Source organism: Episyrphus balteatus, chromosome 1, assembly GCF_945859705.1.
Source record: "Episyrphus balteatus chromosome 1, idEpiBalt1.1, whole genome shotgun sequence".
Classification (NCBI taxonomy): domain Eukaryota; kingdom Metazoa; phylum Arthropoda; class Insecta; order Diptera; family Syrphidae; genus Episyrphus; species Episyrphus balteatus.
Window position 1 is genome coordinate 90,289,165 of NC_079134.1, and position 21,157 is coordinate 90,310,321.

Genomic DNA, 21,157 nt, shown 5'->3' on the forward strand with positions numbered 1-21,157 from the left:
TAGAAACGTTTATAAGTTTGTACAAGGCCTATAGATATTTCTTGGTTTCACTAGCAATTTAAATTTAGTCTATTTTTAGGTAGGTAGAGATGGTGGCCAAAGCGAACCGTGCTTGATGACCCAATTAGCGCAGAATGCGCCGTTTTGATACCAAAACTCATGAAACCTTTGAGTGATAAATAGATTTATTTGAGATAATTTTTAACTTGGTTTTTAAAAAGGGAAAACGAGTGTTAGGCAGTCTTAAATCCACCCTGTTGTTTTGAGGAACGAGATCAAGTCTTTGATCTTTGATTCTGAGACGTTATCTATGACATTAAAGAATACTCTCCCCAGGGAGAGTGCTCTATTCCAAGGGCAGGACATTGGTATAGAAAATGGAAGACTTTTTTCTTTTTCTTGCTGGTCCAAGCAGCTGCGGCAGTAAGTATTGTGCGGTATACCTAACTTTGCTGCATGTTCCCCTATCGGCCAATGTCCTGTGCACACCGCAATGATTCTGCTAATGTCTTTTCTGGGTCAAGAGATTAGATCATATGTTTTGGATTTATTATAGGTGGGCCAGATTTTTCTGGATATGACGCAGCTAGTCAAATTGTGCCACCTGTTGTTTGCTTTTGTTAGGTACTTTAAGAAGATATCGCCCTTCATGACTCCTAAGGGAATGTTAACTATTTCTGCTAGTGACTCATGAAGGGCCGATCCTTGCCTGGCCAGTTCATCCGCCTTTTCATTCCCTTCAAAACCACTGTGACCTGGGATCCAGGTGAGAGTGAATGTGAGGCTTCCACTCAGCATTGAGAGTTCCTCTCTGCACTGCTTAACCAATTTGGAGGATGTCGTGACCGAAGCAATTGCTTTTATAGCTGCCTGACTATCTGTTAGTATAGCTATATTTTGGTTATGGTTTGGACTATAGACTATAGACTATAGACTATAGACTAAGTAATTTGCAAGCTTCTTTAATTGCCTGCAGTTCCGCTTGGAATACACTGGCAAAGTTAGGTAGTCGAAAGGATTTATATATTTAGGGATTCATAGTAGACACCCGCACCGACCCCGTAATCCATTTTTGAGCCATCAGTGAAAATGCAGGTGTCGAAGTCTCTCGTCACAATGCCCTCTTCCCAGTCTGATCTCGAGGAGAAGCTGACCTTGCAATTCATTACAGTATTCAAAATAGGGGTGCAGTAGTCCGTGGGTGTCAGAAGCGTCACTGTGACCAAAAGGTTTTGCCTTCCAACAGCCTGTTTGTTGTAGATTTAAAACGCTACAAGAGACCTGGTATTTAATATGAAGGTCTATGGGTAAAAGGTGCAAGAGAACGTTTAGAGCCTCAGTGGGGCACGACCGGAGGGCTACAGTCGTCCCTACGCTTGCTGTTCTCTTGATTTTCTTAAGTTTGTTGATGTTACATGCTTTACTAAGTGCAGGCCACCAAACAATGGCGCCGTAAGTAAGAATGGGTCGCAGAACCGCTGTGTAAGTCCATAGAATCATTTTTGATTTAAGACCCCATTTTTTCCCAAAGGTTTTACTGCAGGCATAGAAAGCAATGCTCGCCTTTCTAACCCGCTCTTCTATATTTAGCTTCCAGCTCAGTTAAGTGTCCAAAATTGATTTTGATTGATTGATTTGTTTATTAATTATAATTATAACTATAAGTATTTACAATCTTATGTTAATATAAATTTCAATAAATTATGTTAACATTTTGGTTAAATTTAAATATTAGTGAAAATTGATTTTAATATGAGTAATAACAAGTTTTTTAAATCGATGGAAATTAGTTTCTTCTTTTATCTCTCGGGGCAGATTATTGAAAAGTTGAACTCCTTGATACATAATTGATCTTTGAGTGCTGCTTCTGTTGTATCTTTCGAGTCGGAAATCATTTGCGGATCTTAGGTTGTAGATTTGGCCGTTAAGCTGAGGTAGAGGGAAGGCAGGGATTTTGGTTTTAGTTGTAAAAAGCATCACTTCCGTTTTACTTTGATTAACTCCTAGGCCACTGCTCGTAGCCCAGTTGCTAACTTTTCTCAAAGCCGTGTCAGTGATTTCGCTGATCACGGGTAAAAACTTTCCAGATCATCCGCATATGCCACTGCCTTCACTCCACTTCTCTCAAGCTTCATGAGGATGTTGTTCATGACAAGGAGCCATAAAAGGGGGGAAAGAACGCCACCCTGAGGCGTACCCCTGTTGACGCACTTAAAACAGTTTGAATTTCCTAAACTTGCTTGAATTCTTCTCTCTTTTAGCATTGAAATAATCCAACTTCTGATGTAGTCTTCTACTTCAAAAGTCACTAGGGAATCGAGAATAGATTTGGTTAGGACATTGTTAAAAGCTCCCTCTAAATCTAATAAGGTAGCTAGGGTATATTCTTTAAAGTGGATCGAGTTCTCAATTATTCGAACAACTTCATGGAGGGCTGTTTCCGTAGATTTGCCCCTCATATAAGCGTGCTGCAAACTAGCTAGAGGACATCTTTTAAAAATTCTCTAATATGAGTTTCTAAGATTTGCTCTAAGGTTTTAAGTAAGAAAGATGTTAAACTTATTGGCCGGAAGTCCTTCGCGGATTCATGTCCTCTTTTGCCTACTTTGGGTAGTCTATTTTTAACTTTGAAATCGATTACTTCAAAAACAATTGGTTAAAATATATTGATTCAGAAATAAAAATTAAATGTACAATTCTGCCTTTCGGAAATGGTATTATTTATAGCTGTAAGTGTTGCCGTTGTTTTTTAATCGTTTTTTTTTTTATAAATTTTTTTTTTAATTTGTTTTTTGGTTTAAATCTATCTGTTTCATTCACTATTTGGTTATATAAAATGAAAAATTTTTTGAAAGAATACGTGAGTAACTGGCTGAATACAATGGTGTAGCTGTGCTGTAGTTTGTTGTGCTGTCAAAATTTTACTGAGGGAAAACCCTACAAAAGTTAGCAGCAGCTGAGCAAAAAGTTGAGAATTCTTCAACTTGCGCTACAAGCTACAGCCACAGCTACACCATTGTATTCAGCCATTAACAAACAGGGTCATTCCGCAATTCATTATCGACAGATGATATCGTTATGACTTTAGTCTTGCTTCACTTAAAAGCGATGATCAATTTTTATCAGACGATATTGTTTTGACGATTGAAAAATTCCTTTCAGTAGGTTGAAAATCGTTAAAATTATGTCGTCAAAACGGCAGCGCTTAGACGATAGGTAAAAGGTCTCGTTTCCATTTATTAGTTTTTCGATGTTTTATAGATATTTTATGTTTGATTTAACCGAAGTTTTTAGGAATTTATTTAATTATTACACAAGAGCGCGGATATAAAAATATTTTTTATAAATGCATTAGCCTTCCATTAAAAAAAAATTTCATGAAAATATTTTTTTTTGTAAATAAAAAAAATTTGCGTTAAAAAATGTTAATAAATTTAAATTAATTTATTGCAAAATATTTTTTGTTTTAGTTTTTTATTTTATCTAGGTACATTTTTCAAAAAAATGGAAGATAGGTACTCAAATTCTGAAATTTTGGTTGAATAAACACGAACAAATTAATTAAACACCAATATTAAGTTCTCTACGTGGGGGGCTATTCCGGTGCTGTGATAAGCTCGATGAAAAAACTTTCCTCAATTTAAATTATATGGTGATAAATTTATCATGAGAGTATATGTATCATAGAACCGGAATAGCCCCCTGATTCTAAATATTGCAGCACGAAACGACAGCGTTGCATTTTTCCCAAGATTTTTCTATAAAAAGAAACGTTTTACGCGATTTTATAGATAAATTTAATTTAAGTACTTTTATTTCACTGTAAACAAGAAAATTTTCATTTTCAACTTAGAAAACGAATTTAGCCAAAAGGCACAAAAGGAAGGCTGACACAACTATTTAATTATTAAGATTTAATTAGAAATATATCAACTTTTTTCAATAATTTTAACCCAATACCTGTTTTTGGTGTTCTAGATATATTTTTGAATATTCTCAAGCTCAAAAATTTTGATGAGACACCGTAGTTTTGGAGTTACGTGAAGCAAAAAATGGACAAGTTGTTTCGACAAACGAACTTTTTTTAAATATATTGAATTTTGAATTATATAAAATAATGAATTAAACTTTGAATTTAAAAATATTACATTTGTTTAAAAAATTTCATTATTGTGAATTAACTTCAAATGGTATAAAATTCAAATTTCCCGCCCATCCGGCCATATTTAATTTTAAATTTAAAAATAAGAAGATGAAGAAAAAGAAAAGGAAAATAAAACTCATTCCACACGAAGTAACCGCACTCTATACACGCATTTTTTCTTTAACTCGTTGTTTTTTTCTTTAAAAAGTCTAATTTTACCTTTTTTAGTTTTTTCAACTTAAGCTCAAGTAAGAGCAATATTCGTAAAAACGATTACGAAATTTCACAAGTTTTCTATCGAAATTAAAGATTCTGTTTTATTTAAGATCTGTTTTAATTAAAATCTTGATTTTTTTAATTTTTACTGATTTCCCGATTTTCCCCGATTTTTGATGTCGCAATCAAAAAATATTTTAATGCATCACTGATTAAAATGATAATACTGCTCAACAAAATTAAACCTTTTTTTGGCAGAAGAACCAAAATATACTTTTCTGAATGTTTTTGGTGTGCTGATTTTGAATCTGAAGTCAGAAAAAATATATTGGCCTTAGTTTTTGAAATATTACCGTTATAAAACGCAAAAAACGTTATTTTTATTGTATATCTTAACTTACCTTTAAGATTAATTTGAGTTAGTCTTTGGCTTATAGGTAAGTTTTCATTAAAGATATCTCGGTCAATAAAAGAGATATCGGAAACAGTTTTTTGAAAGAGCATTGCAGAAGACACCATTACAAATGATTTTGAAATAAATTGCTACAAATTACAACTTCAGAAACAATAAAAAAAATAAGGTTTTTTGCGTTTTATAACGGTAGTATTTCAAAAAATAAGGCCAATATATTTTTTCTGACTTCAGATTCAAAATCAGCACCCCAAAAACATTCAGAAAAGTATATTTTGGTTGATCTGCAAAAAAAAAGTTTAATTTTGTTGAGCAGTATTATCATTGTAGCCAACCAAAATTACAAACATTACAAAAAAAAAATTTTTAATACAAAAATTTGAAAATACGTTTTTCTACAAAACAAGAAAAAAAATCCATTCTACGATAAACAGGAGCCGAGAAAATCACAAAAACGCATTTTTCAAAATGGCGGCCAAACCACACGTTTTTGGGACAAAAAAATATTTTTGTATGTTCATCTCAATGCGCCCCTTTATATGAAATATCAAATTCAAATCCTTTCCAAAAATTCTCAGATGACCCATTTTCAGCTCCCTGTTTCCTGTACTATTTTGGTAATATTAAGTTTGTGTCTAAACAAGTACTAAAAAGGGAAATAAGTATTGTTTAACACGATAAAAAACTCCATCTGTCGATAAAAGAACTCCATCTGGTTTGAGAATAAAAGCAAAAGTTCTCGTTCATATCGGGAAAAAATCTTTAAAAAATCACAATTTCTTATTTTTTGTTTTAGTTGATTACAAATTGTTGACATGCATGTTAATGTAACCCAAAACAAATTTCGTCAGTAAAAAAGAAATATTTATCATTGCTGTGTTTTCTTTTTGTGAAAATAATGTGATGTTCAAATGACATTTTAGAAAAAAATGTTCTTTAAACAACATAAAAAAAAGTGTTTAGTTTATGTAAACTCTATGCAACCTTGGATAAATTCTATAAATACAAATTTTCTGTTTAAAAACATTATAAGGAGTGAATAATATTCTGCACTGACTATGATGCGTTTATAAATACGACTCTATAAGTATAAATACCATCAGTTAATTTCGTATACGTTCACTTTCATTTTTTGCCCATTAGTGATCTACTTTCGTGGAATTACCCTTACGTATGCAATTAGGCAGATATTAAAGCCCTTACAACATACGAAGCCATATTTGGGTTCCTTAAATTGTAAGCTTTTTTGCCATGGTTATTACCAATTTTTGTAATATTAATAAAACATATATTTGTGTAACGGAATTCACATATTTTTGTCGATGAAACGCACAACTTGTCAAAGTAATCGAGAATTTTTAAGCGTGTTCGGAGACAAATAGACCAGGGTCGATAATTTTTGAAACCAAAAAAAATCATAGTAGGATGAAACCCATTGGAAAATTAGGGGAATATGATAAGAATGTAAGGAAAAATAAATTACGGGCGAGCCGAGTTCGGGAAGTGGGTGGGTTGAGTTTTTAATGGTAAAAAATGGTATATCTCGATTTCCGGCAAAACTACAAATCCTATAGAAAAAAGTTGTATGGCAAAGTTGTAGGTAATAAAAAGATCTACAATTTTTGTTCCAACAATTTTTTCACATAACCTCAAAATTTATGTGAAAAATTCAAAAAACCGAGTTTTTGGTTTTCTATTTTTATCTTTTTCAAAAACAAAAATTTTTCTACGAAATTTGGTGAAAACTTACCTTATAATGTTCCAAATACACTGTAATTTATTTGATTTAAAATATTAATTTGTTCACCTTATTTTGACTTAATACCAAAAAAACACCCTAATTTTCAATCGAAAATTCACGTGTCAAAATATCAGCTTTTTTCAAAAAGTTGGTGGGCATTTCGTTCGTTAAAATGTCTATTTTCTGATGGTGTAAAAAAAATTTTACATTGGTATACTATAGAACATGTTCTAGTAAAATTCAAAAAATGAAAAAAGCTTGAATTCTAAAAAATTTTTTTATCATTGTTTACAATTTTGGCCTATTTATTCAAATTTACACTTTAATTACTCAAAAAACGTAAGATTTTATGTAACATTGATTAATCTTACGTTTTTTGAGTAATTAAAGTGTAAATTTGAATAAATAGGCCAAAATTGTAAACAATGATAAAAAAATTTTTTAGAATTCAAGCTTTTTTCATTTTTTGAATTTTACTAGAACATGTTCTATAGTATACCAATGTAAAATTTTTTTTACACCATCAGAAAATAGACATTTTAACGAACGAAATGCCCACCGACTTTTTGAAAAAAGCTGATATTTTGACACGTGAATTTTCGATTCAGAATTAGGGTGTTTTTTTGGTATTAAGTCAAAATAAGGTGAACAAATAAATATTTTAAATCAAATAAATTACAGTGTATTTGGAACATAATAAGGTAAGTTTTCACCAAATTTCGTAGAAAAATTTTTGTTTTTGAAAAAGATAAAAATAGAAAACCAAAAACTCGGTTTTTTGAATTTTTCACATAAATTTTGAGGTTATGTGAAAAAATTGTTGGAACAAAAATTGTAGATCTTTTTATTACCTACAACTTTGCCATACAACTTTTTTCTATAGGATTTGTAGTTTTGCCGGAAATCGAGATATACCATTTTTTACCATTAAAAACTCAACCCACCCACTTCCCGAACTCGGCTCGCCCGTAATTTATTTTTCCTTTCATTCTTATCATATTCCCCTCCTCTTCCAATGGGTTTCATCCTACTATGATTTTTTTGTACTTTTTAATGTTTTTGAAGGCATCGGCACTGGTCTAAAAGTGCTAAACTCGAACAAAATGAATATAAGCCACTCTTTGATTTCAAACTTGCATTTTACCAACAGGTGTTTAAATCAGAAAAAGGTTTTGAATCTAGCCCGAAAACGTGGTCGTCCGGCCAGAATAACGACCTCCAGTACTCCAACAACAAGTCAATCAGCTATTGCACACAGTTTGTTGTTCACCTATACAAAACAAATTGCCACGAAAAACTTATATCAAAACTTACCTTTAGATATGTATGGTGCGATCAGATTGCTTGGATTTTTCCCGGAATAGATGAAAAAACAACTCCAAACGCCAATTATGCCTAAATTCTAACAAATATCGATCCTTTGTACAATGCCCAAAGTGTGGAGTATTTCTTTGCATTAATGAGAAATGGAATAGCTTTAATTCATACGAAGCCAAATGTGAACCTTTTATTATTATTCCAATTAGCAATGTAGCTAATTGGAATTAGCAATGTAGCTAATTGGAATACACGAAGCCGTATAGATTGTTTTAAAATAAAAATGTTAACTTTTTTTTCTGCTCTATTATACTTATATGTATATATGTATGTATACATATAACATTAGAAGTTACAACAAAAAAATAATTTTTATTTCAAAGCTTTCATAATTTTTGCAATAAGGGGTTAAGGGTAAATACAAACATTTTAAAAATTTCATCTCCAGATTTATCCCGGTTTAAAAAAAAAGATCAATGACACGCAGCACTTCTGAAGCTATTTTAAATATTTTCAATTGAAATTAAGTTCAAATCAATGCAAACGGAATTTTGAAAATAATAAAATTTGGGTTTTCGCCTAGCATTTGAAGTTTCTGTGCAGAATAATGTTTCAAAAATTGTACAAAATTTCAAGTAGAAATATTCAAAATTGCTTCGTGCAGTTTTTATTTACAAAATACGTACAGAGATTCACTGTAGAGGCACCACTAAGAATAAGAAATACTTCTTATACTTAGAGACTTTTTTTGTGATTACTTTTTTTTTATATTTGTAGTTTCACTTAAATACCTGCCTTATACTATGGTGGGTAGGTATAAGTATGTAGAGATGGCGGTCATAAGAAAACCCGGTTGATGACCCAATTAGCACAGAGTGCGCCGTTTTGACACTAAAACTCATGAAACTTATGAGAAATAAATGAGTATGTAAAATTAGAATGGTTCTAAAAACAAGTGGCATGGCCCAGTCCCTGGAAAACTTGGCGCTCACTTTATTTGAAAGCCTACGCAGCACTCTCACATAGGGAGAGCAGTCCATTGCCTTGAGGCTGTCCTAAAACAACTTTGTCGCTTTGACTGATGAGATCAAGTCTCTGATCCTGGATTCAGAGATGTTACTGAGACTGTTACTTTTTCCTCGTGGTCCAAATAACTACGACAGTAAGTATTGTGTGGTATACTCAGCCGCATGTTCTCCTATCGGCGAAATGTACTGTGTACATCGTAACCGTTCGGCTTATGTCTTGTCTGGGTCTGGAAAAAAACCATTTGTTCTGTATATATTACAGGACGGCCAGATTTTCCTAGATAAAGCGCTGTAACTCAAGCTTTGTCACCTAGTATTAGATTTGTTTAGGATCTAAGTAATTTGAGAATGTTTGATGGGAATATTTAATAACATAACTTGAAACAAAATGTTTTTTGCTACCTTTTTTCTTTCAAAAAAAAAAACATTTTATGTATTTATAAAGCTCACCCCAACTTAGTCCAAACTGTTTGTCCTCAATTACCGGCTCATCCTCCTCGTTCGTCGATTCATCTATGTTTTTCATAATTGCACTTGTACTTTTCTTAACTTTTGGAGATCGAGAGCGCGACTTTTTTGATTGGGACCTGCTGCGACTGCGGGATCTTGACTTTGAATATGTTCTCTTACGACTTAAACGCTTTTCTTTTTTTTCGGTGTGAGTTCCATCGTTCTCGTCTGTTTTAGAATCGCTCTCATTTTTATGAGAATCATTTTTTGAATTTTCTAGAACTTTTTCCACATCCATTGCCTCAACCGTGTTTTCATCAGGTGCATTTTTCTCTGGTGTCAAATCAAAATCTGAAGTTGATATTTCGTTTGTTTTTTTAGTTTTTACACACGAAACAATAGCTTCATTATTTTCTTGGCTTTCTTTATCTTGTTCATTCGTGTTAGCTTCACTATCATCTTTTTCGTTGTTAAAAGATACTTGACATTTCTCTTCAGAAATATTTTCAACATCCTTGTTTATCAAATTTAGTTCTATAAGCTCTATTTTTTCTTCCTCAAACAGCGGTTCGAGCTTTGGTTCAATTTTTTTAACTGGAGATGGTGATGGAGAGCATGTCATAGAGCAGGTTCTTCTTCTTCGTCTGCTAGGGGTTGAGACTTCATTTATTTCAGAAGAACCATCTTCTTCAAACACCGGTTCGAGCTTTGGTTCATTTTTAATAACTGGAGATGGTGATGCAGAACGTGTCATAGAACGGGTTCTTCTACTTCTTCTGCTCTGTGTTGAGACTTCATTAATTTCAGAAGAACCACCTTCTGAAAATAAATAAAAATTGGAACATTAAGAAAATTTCGAAACAAGTGGTTAAAAATATACATTTTTTTCTCTCTGAAGAATAAATAATAATTATTATAATTTATTAACATAAAATTAAAATTATGTTAATGTATGTATACAGTTGTGTTCAAAATAATAGTAGTGCCTGCAACAAAATAACATTTGTTATATTTACGGTGCTTCTACGGTTAAAAATTTAATTTCTTTGATGTCAAAGTTTGTAACGGTCAATTACTAATAAATGTATCGTAGTTTTAAAATGAAAAAAAAGGTTCAAAATAATTTTTCATTGACCTTTGGTTGTTCTTTCTAATTTGACCTGTTCAAAATAATAGTAGTTAAAGTTAATTTTGAAGAATTTAAAAGCGGTTTATAACTTAGAACATTTATTTTTGGTTTGAAAGCTAGTACTCATATAATTTTAACAATTTGTCAAAAAAAAATTTGTTCCGCCTTTAATCAATTTAAATTGGGAAGAGCAAAACACTGGAATGCGGAAAAACGGGAACTCATACCAAACTGCGTAAAGAAGGGAAAACCTACTTAAAAATTCACGGTTTATTAGGGTTCTCCTCTACAATGGTAGCCAATGCAAATAAATTCAACGGAAAACCCAAAACGTGCGGTAGAAAAAGAAAAACGCCCGTCAAGGCGGCAGGCGTATTGTCCAGATGAGTAAAGTCGAGTCTTCTGCATCGTCGATTGAATCCAGAAGGATTTAAGCCTGGATAGCAGTCCAGTGACCATTCGGAGATGACTGTTAAAGACAAATTTGTATGCTTGAAGTCCACGAAAAGTTCCGCGAAACATGTTAAAAAGCGTATCCAGTTTGTAAAAGACCACATAAACTGGCCAGCGAAGAAATGGCGTAACATATTGTTTACTGATGACGGCAAATTTGTCCTCTTTTGCGGTACTGGATCACCACAATACGTTCGACGTCCACCCAATACGGGATATTTTCCAAAGTATACGACGACAACAGTTAAACATGGATGGTCGAAAATTTTAGTATTTTAACATATTTCTTTGTTAGCAGCGGAACTTTTCGTGGACTTCAAGCGTACAAATGTGTGAGTGATTCTGCTTCTGATTCTGTTTTTAAAACCAGACGAGAAATTCTCTTTTTTTCAGAATCAGTTTTTTTACAATTGAACGATTTCATTGCTTTTTGTTTGCTTCTATTAAAAAAAATTTCTTCGAAAATGAAATACTTTTTAATTTTTTTCATAAACCGGAATACATATTGACATTCCCTTTTATAATTTCAAATCATAATAAATGTGGCCAAAAAAATTTGAAAATAAATGCATTTTATATCACGAAAAAGTTTTAAAAACGACATGTTAAAATATTGTCAATAATTTTTTTTTCAAAAATCTGAGTTCAATTACAATTCTTTCAAAAACCCTTCATTCAATTAACTTAATTTTAATTTTACAAATGTGACTAATAGGCTATTGATTATGTAGTTTAGAAAGGAACTAAGACGTTCACGGGTTTTTATTGCAGGAATCGTTCAATGGGTTATAAAAGAAGATAAAACCGCGGAGTGCTATTAAATGAGAGGGTGGAAACTGAAGATAGGGGTGCAAAAGCCCCCTTTTTGGTTTTTTCAATATACCTCGTAAACCAAGCAAAATATTGATATATTTCACATAAAACTTTTTGTAGAGAATTAAATTTCCTATTGGAATAATGTTTTTTAAAAATTGAAAAAAAAAAATTTCCATACCAAAATAGTCGAAACAATCATAAAAAAAATATCAAAAAATCGATTTTTTGAGTTTTTTTGCTTTTTTAGTTGTACATTTTTTTTGGGTTGAGATAGACATAAACATTGCTCCAAAGAAAAAAAGAAGATTAAATTTCCTTCAAACTGCTGTGCTCACTAAATTTTTTCATTGAAAATTAACCGAAGTATGGCCATTTTAATCTATCTTTTTTTTCGCATTTTTAGTTTTACTCAAGTAAAACAGAAACATTTGAGGGGAAAGTACGATAACATAAGCACCAAGAACTGATAATAAGATTTTGTAGAGGGGTAAAATTCAATCATTGTTTACTATGGGAGAGGGGGTCAATGTCCCCCCGTTTTGGCGGGAGGGGCAATTTTCTAAAAAAAATACTTAAAATAAAAAAAAATTATTAAAAAACAACGGCAACACTTACAGTTTTGATTGATACTTTTTTCAAAAGCTAGAACTATAAACTTAATATTAATTTTAAAATGAAGTTATTTTAATCAATTGTTTTTGAAATATCCGATTTCAAAGCCAAAACTTGTGAAAAAAAAGTTTAAAAAGCACATTGAGTACAATTTTCACAGAGACTGCGGACTTCAATACAAAATTGCTCGACAAAGTAAACTGCCTTAATTGATTTGTTATCAAATCATGAAAATCATAATGTTCCTATGCCTTCTACTTTTTGAGAAAATTGAAAAATAGACAAAATACTTTCTTTATCGGAATCACTCGTTTATTTCAAAAAGAATTGATTAAAATAACTTCATTTTAAAATTAATATTAAGTTTATAATTCTAGCATTTGAAAAAAAGTATTAATCAAAACTGTAAGTGTTGCCGTTGTTTTTTAATAATTTTTTTTTATTTTAAGTATTTTTTTTAGAAAATTGCCCCTCCCGCCAAAACGGGGGGACATTGACCCCCTCTCCCATAGTAAACAATGATTGTATTTTACCCCTCTACAAAATCTTATTATCAGTTCTTGGTGCTTAAGTTATCGTACTTTCCCCTCAAATGTTTCTGTTTTACTTGAGTAAAACTAAAAATGCGAAAAAAAGATAGATTAAAATGGCCATACTTCGGTTAATTTTCAATGAAAAAATTTAGTGAGCACAGCAGTTTGAAGGAAATTTAATCTTCTTTTTTTCTTTGGAGCAATGTTTATGTCTATCTCAACCCAAAAAAAATGTACAACTAAAAAAGCAAAAAAACTCAAAAAATCGATTTTTTTGATATTTTTTTTATGATTGTTTCGACTATTTTGGTATAGAAATTTTTTTTTCAATTTTTAAAAAACATTATTCCAATAGGAAATTTAATTCTCTACAAAAAGTTTTATGTGAAATATATCAATATTTTGCTTGGTTTACGAGGTATATTGAAAAAACCAAAAAGGGGGCTTTTGCACCCCTATCTTCAGTTTCCACCCTCTCATTTAATAGCACTCCGCGGTTTTATCTTCTTTTATAACCCATTGAACGATTCCTGCAATAAAAACCCGTGAACGTCTTAGTTCCTTATTACCCTGTTTTTTTCGACATAATCAATAGCCTATAAGCTTTTTAAAAATGTATATTTAAATATTGTAGGTGTTGCCGTTGTGTTCAAATATTGTTTTATGTGTTTGAAGCCAATTAATAAGAAAATTGCATCTATCGCTTGAACGATGGAAGATTGTCCCTCACACCCTCATATTTTTTTTTTCCTTGAATTTCGTAGACAATCTTTTGGCATCAATTAATTTATGAAATTTAAGAAAAATTAAAAAAAAAATTTTTTTTTTCTTCACAAAAATCTTCAGTTAAATTTAAAAAAAAAATCAAAACGGCAACACCCGGCAATTTTTAATCTATAGACTTGAAAATTTGTCTAAGTAACTTAGCATCTAATTTTCCACAACTTACATGAGTTGAAGATCAACATGCACCGCTACACAAAATTATTTTTTCACTGGGTAAAATAAACTGGTCAACAAAATTAAATTTTTTTTTTTGGTGCCGAGACTAAGATATACTTTTCTATAGGTTTTCGGTGTGCTGAACTCGAATCTGATGTCAGAAATATCCTATCAGCTCTCGTTTTTGAAATATTACCATTAGAAAGTTCAAAAAAATTGTTTTTGATTTTTCCAGATGAACCAAAATATACTTTTCTAAAGGTTTTCGGTGTGTTGAACTCGAATCTGAAGTCAAAAATATCTTATCAGCTCCCGTTTTGAAAATACTATCGTTAGAGAATGCAAAGAACGTTTTTTTACCACTTTTGATGTCATGCTTTAATTTGAAGATTTTTTTTAAATATAAATCATAACGGTTTTTATAAGAACTATTTTCCTTCTTGCAAAAACTGTTAAATCTTTGCAATATCTTCTTTACTGTCCGAGATATTTTGAAATGAAGTGTGTTTTTATCAAAAAGGAGATGAAAACGTGATATCTGTTTGATACATTACAATAAGCCAAAAAACTGACGATATCTCGAACAATAAAAAAGATATCGAAAAGATTTTAAAAGATCTTATAAGAAAGAAAATAGGTCTTTTAGAAACCGTTATAATTTATATTAAAACAAAAGCACAACTGGGTCACACGAACTTGCTCTTAGAGTTCAAGTTGCTTAAATTTTCAACACTTTTTACATAGAAATTTGGAAAATGTAGGTACCTAACCTACTATATGAGTACAAAAAATAAATAAAAAAAAAAAAGTAAATTTCGTTTTTTAAAAAAATAAAATAAAATCTGAAATCAAATTGCCCTCCAAAACAAGTATGCAGTTTTGATTGATATATTAAGATGCTTTTTTAGAAAAAAAATTTTCAAAGTCGTTAGAGCCGTTTTTTTTAAACTAATTTTTTATAAATATTTTTTTTGGAAAAAAAAAGTTTAAAAAAAAAAATTGGTATGCCATTTTGTAGAAATTACTAATCAACATCTAAAAACAAAATTTCAAAAAAATCAATGTCCGGTTTTCAAAAATTTGATTTTTCAAAAAAAAATTTTCAATTTTTTTTTTTAAATCCAAAAATTATTTTTTTGGAAATTTTATTTTTGTTTTATATTTAAATTATATAAATGCTTCGTCACAAAAAGTTTCGTTGAAATCGAATAAGCGGTTTCGGAGATAATCGGATTAAAAAAAAAAAAAACGGTTCTATGGCAGGTACCTTTAATAATGATTTTTTCATTAGAAGATAGACCTTGTCTTTAAACTAACATTTGAATATTTTGAACAAAATCGTTGGAGCCGTTTCGAGCAATTTCAACTTGACTAAAATCGGTATACGACAAGTACCGTTATTTTTGGCCAAAAAAAAAATTGATTCCAAAAGCCCCTCTGAAGAGTCGCCAAATAACGCTACATACCAAGTTTGACATTAATCGGTCCATCCGTTTATGCTGTAGGTCCTTATGTAAACAGACAGATAGACTGACAGACTGACAGACAGACAGACAGACAGAAAGACAGACAGACTGACTGACAGTCGATCGTGTACTGTGAAAGAGTGTGGACGCAATCGACTTTCATAGTGAATTTTAAATCGGTATCGGATTTAATAAGTATTTAGTTAGCCAGTAAGGCTATCAAGTTATCGGTAGCTCAGAGAAAGTGACGTCGGACCGGAGATCTGAAGGAACCGTGTTCGATTCCCAGCTGGGCCGAGCAAATTTGAAAGTTTTTTTAAAACGAAAACTGTTTAGCATTCGCTTGGCATAGAGCGTATGCAATCGGACGATATACCGGGGACATCGAAAGGTGCCCCAGCTACAGAGGAGAAGCCAACGGCAATCAAGCCAACGACAAGTGAGCCAACGGCAACAACAGCCGATATGGGGAAGAGGAGAAGGCAAAAGCTAAAACCACAGCCGAACCTTGTGAAGCGTCGTTCCACTAAACCTTCAGCTAAGCTGCCAGCTGAAGAGAAGGAAACGGCGCGCAAAGCAAATAATGAAACGGCAGCTAAATTACATCAGAAGCCCCTAGACGATGATGAGATTAGCTACATGTCCGGTGGGGGAGGGATGGGGGAGGAGGGCATTTCATTTCGGGTGATAACAACAATCTTACCTGCAAACCAAACCTCAGTAGTTTAGGGGAAAATACAACCACCAACAAAGCTTATTTTGAGGATGTATGTGTTTCCTTATTTACCAAAATCTCTCCCCTCCAAAAATAGAACTTTTGTTTCTCCTAAAAAAATAAACTCTTCTTTGATTAATGGGAGGAAAAGAGCGCATTGTATGCAATGCACAAAGTTTTGTCTCTTATGTAATGGCGGCTCGCGTTTGATTTGACTTTTCCTACATTTTATATTTTCTAGTGATTTTTTACCGGGGGCAACTCCGTGATTTTTACCGGGGGCAATCCAAGATTTACCTATCAACCAAAACCTTTCCCTGCTAAAGAAGTCGAAGGAAGCCGCCGACCGACCTGAAGAAATCATCAGGAATTACCAGCGCGAAAGAACCGTCAAACGGAGTGTTTTTGACTAAAAGGCCTAAATAAACACAAGAACCAGAACCAGACCATAATTATTAAGAGAATTGTTTGTTTGTTAATTAAGATTTTAAGATTTAAGAGTTAAATAAAAGTAAAACCTTTTGATTAAAGTTACGTGCTTACTTTAATTTGTACTTTGGAATCCGGCGAGCGAAACCTCAGCCTTTGACAAAAAAGCACATCACAAATTGGCGCCCGAGCAGGGACCTTAAAGGTCTTTACCGAAACAAACAAACTCTTAAATCTTAAAAAGGGCAAAAACGGCCTAAAACAACATTCAATTTAATTAATAACAATTTGGTCACCAAAACATTTCTGAACTCTTCGATTTTTTTTTAAATTCTGTACCCTTACCTAAAAGTAAGGCGACCTTCAAGGTCGAGCAAACTTATCAAATTAAAAAAAAAAAAACAAAATTTTATACCGAACCTGCACCGAACCGAAAGGTTACACACCGACCGTACGCCAACCGAACCAAGAGGTTACATACCGCCTATTTTTTTTTTTTTAATCCCAAAAGGATTAAAAAACAAAAACCGAAAAATTACCGTACCCGTACCCAACCGAAAGGTTATCTACCGTCCGTATCTTTAAAATCCCACGAGGTCCAACAAATCAACCGAGAGGTTACCGTAACTGCACCGAACCGAAAGGTTACCCACCGTACAAAATCCATAGCGGTCCAAACACAACCGAAAACCTCCGTACTCGAACCCGACCGAATTCCCGTTTTAAGCCAAAATGTCTGAAGAAGGCGATAGCTTCGACATATTTTCCAGTATAGGAGCAATTTATCTTCTTAATAAGGAGGAGCTCAAGCAAAGGATGGCTCAACTAGGCCTGAGTACCGAAGGTACCGTGGCTGCCCTGCGTGCAAGCTTCAGCGCACACATCAAAGAAGCCAGAGTCCGAAAATCCATGCAAAACTTGTGGGAAGAAATGGAAAGGTTGGTTGCCGAAAGGGAGTATCATGAAGACGCCCCGCCAACTATCCCCGTTTCTTCCAAAGAATCTTTTGAAATCGAGAGCGTCGCTGTATATCCGAGTGGATCTAATACCAACGGAAAGGTACAGCAACCAGCGTATACAGAATACCAGTACCGAGTACCAGAGTTACAAAAACATCAGAAGCCGATATATACCCCAGCTACTTACGCTGCAATCAACGACCTGGAGAAGATGACTCAGCACCCTGATTATAGAGATTGGTACTACCCATCAAATCTTCCAAGACCAGCTGTTACGACAATCACTTCAGCAGCCCATACCGCTATTACTGAGTTCGAACAGATGACGAAGTTACCTGAATACCGACCTTCTTACTATCCGAATGAAGAAACTCAAAATATGGGGCCAAAAACGACCATGTCATACATCTCATGTTCGTTACCAGGTCAGTATAAAATCTCCGACAAAATCTCGAGCACAGAGATGCCAACCACTTCAGTAGCTACTCAACTACCAAGCCATAACCCGATTGTTAACTACCCAAGAACAACTTTACCAGAAATATTTTCATACTATAGAATACTTATGAACCGAGATGCCGAAGTATTAAATACAGTCCGAAAATGGGGTCTACGATTCGACGGCTCCGGGAGCGCATTGGAGTTTATAAAACGCATAGAGGAGCTTGCCGAATCATACAGGATACAATCGTGTGACATGTTGCGGTCTCTCCCAGAAATTTTTCGGGGATCAGCTTTGGAGTGGTACCGCATTAACCGTGGAGGATTCAGAAGCTGGGACGATTTCCACCAAGCATTCCTAGGACATTTCCTCCCCATTCGATTCGTTCACAAATTGGAAGATGAAATTTCCAGGAAAAGACAAGGCCCTCGAGAAAAGGCCAAGGATTTCATCAGGGCAACCCAATATTTGATTCACCAACATCCTACTATGCGCATAACCGACAGTGTCGATCGCGTATATGACCGACTCCGACCAGAATACCATCTTTACATCCGGCGTAAAGATTTCCGTACGTTAGAGGAGCTGACTAAGCTGGCAGAGGAATTTGAATACATTCAAAGTGAAAACCGTAACCTAAATACCACTACCACCAGAATAGTACCACCAAACACTCAACCGAATCCGTTCCGAGAACAACAACCACGGCGACAAGTTTCTGAACTGGACACTATTAATAACTATGAAACATGTAGAGAAAATTTGTATCACCTAGCCCCAGAGTCAGCACAAAATAAGCCTATTGAAAGGATCAAACAGCCTGTTACAGAATATTACCGATGGTCTCATTGCTGAAAATGTAAGCGTCAAGGTCATCATAAACCCATAAAATTTTGCTCCCACTGCGGAAAAGAAGGTGTTCTGAGCAGGGATTGCACATGCCATCCCCATGGGTTCACCGTACTTGCAAAACCCAAAAATCGTTCATTACGTTTAAAAGAAACCCAGCAGGCCCTTATGAGGGCTAATGGTGATCCTTCCGTTTGCTCTAAAAGGCAACCAACCCGCTCCAAACGTCGAAACCAAAAACCCAGAAACACAAATTTCAACGAGGCTAACAAAATCAAAGCCGAATCCGAAAAATATTCGGATAACAACAATGCAAATATAAAAATCCGATTAAAGAAAAAAATTAAACATCCCAACCAAAAAACTGCAATACCGAATTTTAAAAATAAAAAAAAAATTTGAAAGCAACGTCGTAAGAGAAAATTAAAAATTTTTTGTTTAATCTTTATTTTGAATTTTTTTTGGTTAAGAAAAAAAAATTACCTGAACAAAAACAAACCCGTATCCGACCGAAATCTAAAAAAAAAAATGTTAAGAGTAATATTGTAACATTTGTTTCTATCCCGACCTACTCCCAAAAAAAAAAAAAAAAAAAAAAGTTAAAATTAATATTTTCAATATTTTTAATACTTGTTTTTTTTTTATCATTTATTAAATATCATATCATATCATTTTGCTGCTGTTATTTTTTTTACCCGAGAGATAATTTCAGACGAGAAGGTTCTCGTCTCCGAAGAAGGGGTGAGTTGTAATGAAGCATTACAATTTGCTTTAACATTTGCTGCCCTTTACCTGATTTATTTAACCTAACCTTGAATTCAATTAAATATAAAAAAGGGTAATGTAAAATAACATATGTTCCCACGATGTGCCCTGCATGAAGAGCAAATCCCATCTAACGATCATCTATAGCAGCCAACAACGCTGCATCGATATTCACCACACTGATTAAGAAGAATTTTGATAACAAAGGAGAATTGAGAAAATTTCCTTATCAATCAGTAAGATCTACGCTGATGGCATCGATTTGCAAACGAACAAGAGAGCTCGGTGGTGAATATGTTTCATGAAAATAAAATCATGAATGAGGAGAGGTGTGGTGAATAACGATAGAATATGTTTCGCTATGTAATATTATGGATGAGCTGAAGTGTGGTGAATAATAAAGGAAATATTATTATTATCACTATAGTGCAAGTATGTAAGCAAAATACGAAAATTTTGCAAATGTTTTCGTTCGACAAAAAACTATTGAAAATAATTCTTTGTGCTTAATAATTCACACTGAGTTAAGTTCAATAGTAATATAAGAAGCCGCCATACAAACGACAAAATCATCATTCAATCGTGATCATGTTAAGAAGAAGTAACTCTAGGAGTTAAAACGGAGCTAAGTAAAAATAAAAAAATTAAATTATTAGACTTCCCCCCACCAGCGGTAAGGGGTCTAAACAATATAACCGACCAGTGTACCAGATTACCGGAGGCAACTCCGTGATTTTTACCGGGGGCAACTCCGTGATTTTTACCAGTGGCAACGCGGTGATTTTTACCGGGGGCAACTCCGTGATTTTTACCGGTGGCAACGCCGTGATTTTTACCGGGGGCAACTCCGTGATTTTTACCGGTGGTAACGCCGTGATTTTTACCGGGGGCAACTCCGTGATTTTTACCGGTGGCAACGCCGTGATTTTTACCGGTGGCAACGCCGTGATTTTTACCGGGGGCAACTCCGTGATTTTTACCGGTGGCAACGCCGTGATTTTTACCGGGGGCAACTCCGTGATTTTTTACCGGTGGTAACGCCGTGATTTTTACCGGGGGCAACTCCGTGATTTTTACCGGTGGCAACTCCGTGATTTTTACCGGTGGCAACGCCGTGATTTTTACCGGTGGCAACGCCGTGATTTTTACCGGGGGCAACTCCGTGATTTTTACCGGTGGCAACGCCGTGATTTTTACCGGGGGCAACTCCGTGATTTTTACCGGTGGCAACGCCGTGATTTTTACCGGGGGCAACTCCGTGATTTTTACCGGTGGTAACGCCGTGATTTTTACCGGGGGCAACTCCGTGATTTTTACCGGTGGCAACGCCGTGATTTTTACCGGTGGCAACGCCGTGATTTTTACCGGGGCAACTCCGTGATTTTTACCGGTGGCAACGCCGTGATTTTTACCGGGGGCAACTCCGTGATTTTTTACCGGTGGTAACGCCGTGATTTTTACCGGGGGCAACTCCGTGATTTTTACCGGTGGCAACGCCGTGATTTTTACCGGTGGCAACGTCGTGATTTTTACCGGTGGCAACGTCGTGATTTTTACCGGGGGCAACTCCGTGATTTTTACCGGGGGCAACTCCGTGATTTTTAACGGTGGTAACGCCGTGATTTTTTACCGGGGGCAACTCCGTGATTTTTACCGGGGGCAATCCAAGATTTACCTATCAACCAAAACCTTTCCCTGCTAAAGAAGTCGAAGGAAGCCGCCGACCGACCTGAAGAAAT

At 34.2% G+C, this 21,157-nt stretch overlaps 1 protein-coding gene across 1 annotated transcript in view; it reads right to left on the reverse strand.

Annotated features, from left to right (window-relative positions):
- Positions 1–21,157, reverse strand: part of LOC129907351 (heterogeneous nuclear ribonucleoprotein U-like protein 2) — a 217,504-nt gene that overhangs the window by 142,595 nt on the left and 53,752 nt on the right. The window contains exon 2 of the mRNA XM_055983512.1: positions 9,309–10,127. Within this exon, the coding sequence (XP_055839487.1) occupies positions 9,309–10,127 (819 nt within the window). The remainder of the gene's footprint in view (positions 1–9,308; positions 10,128–21,157) is intronic.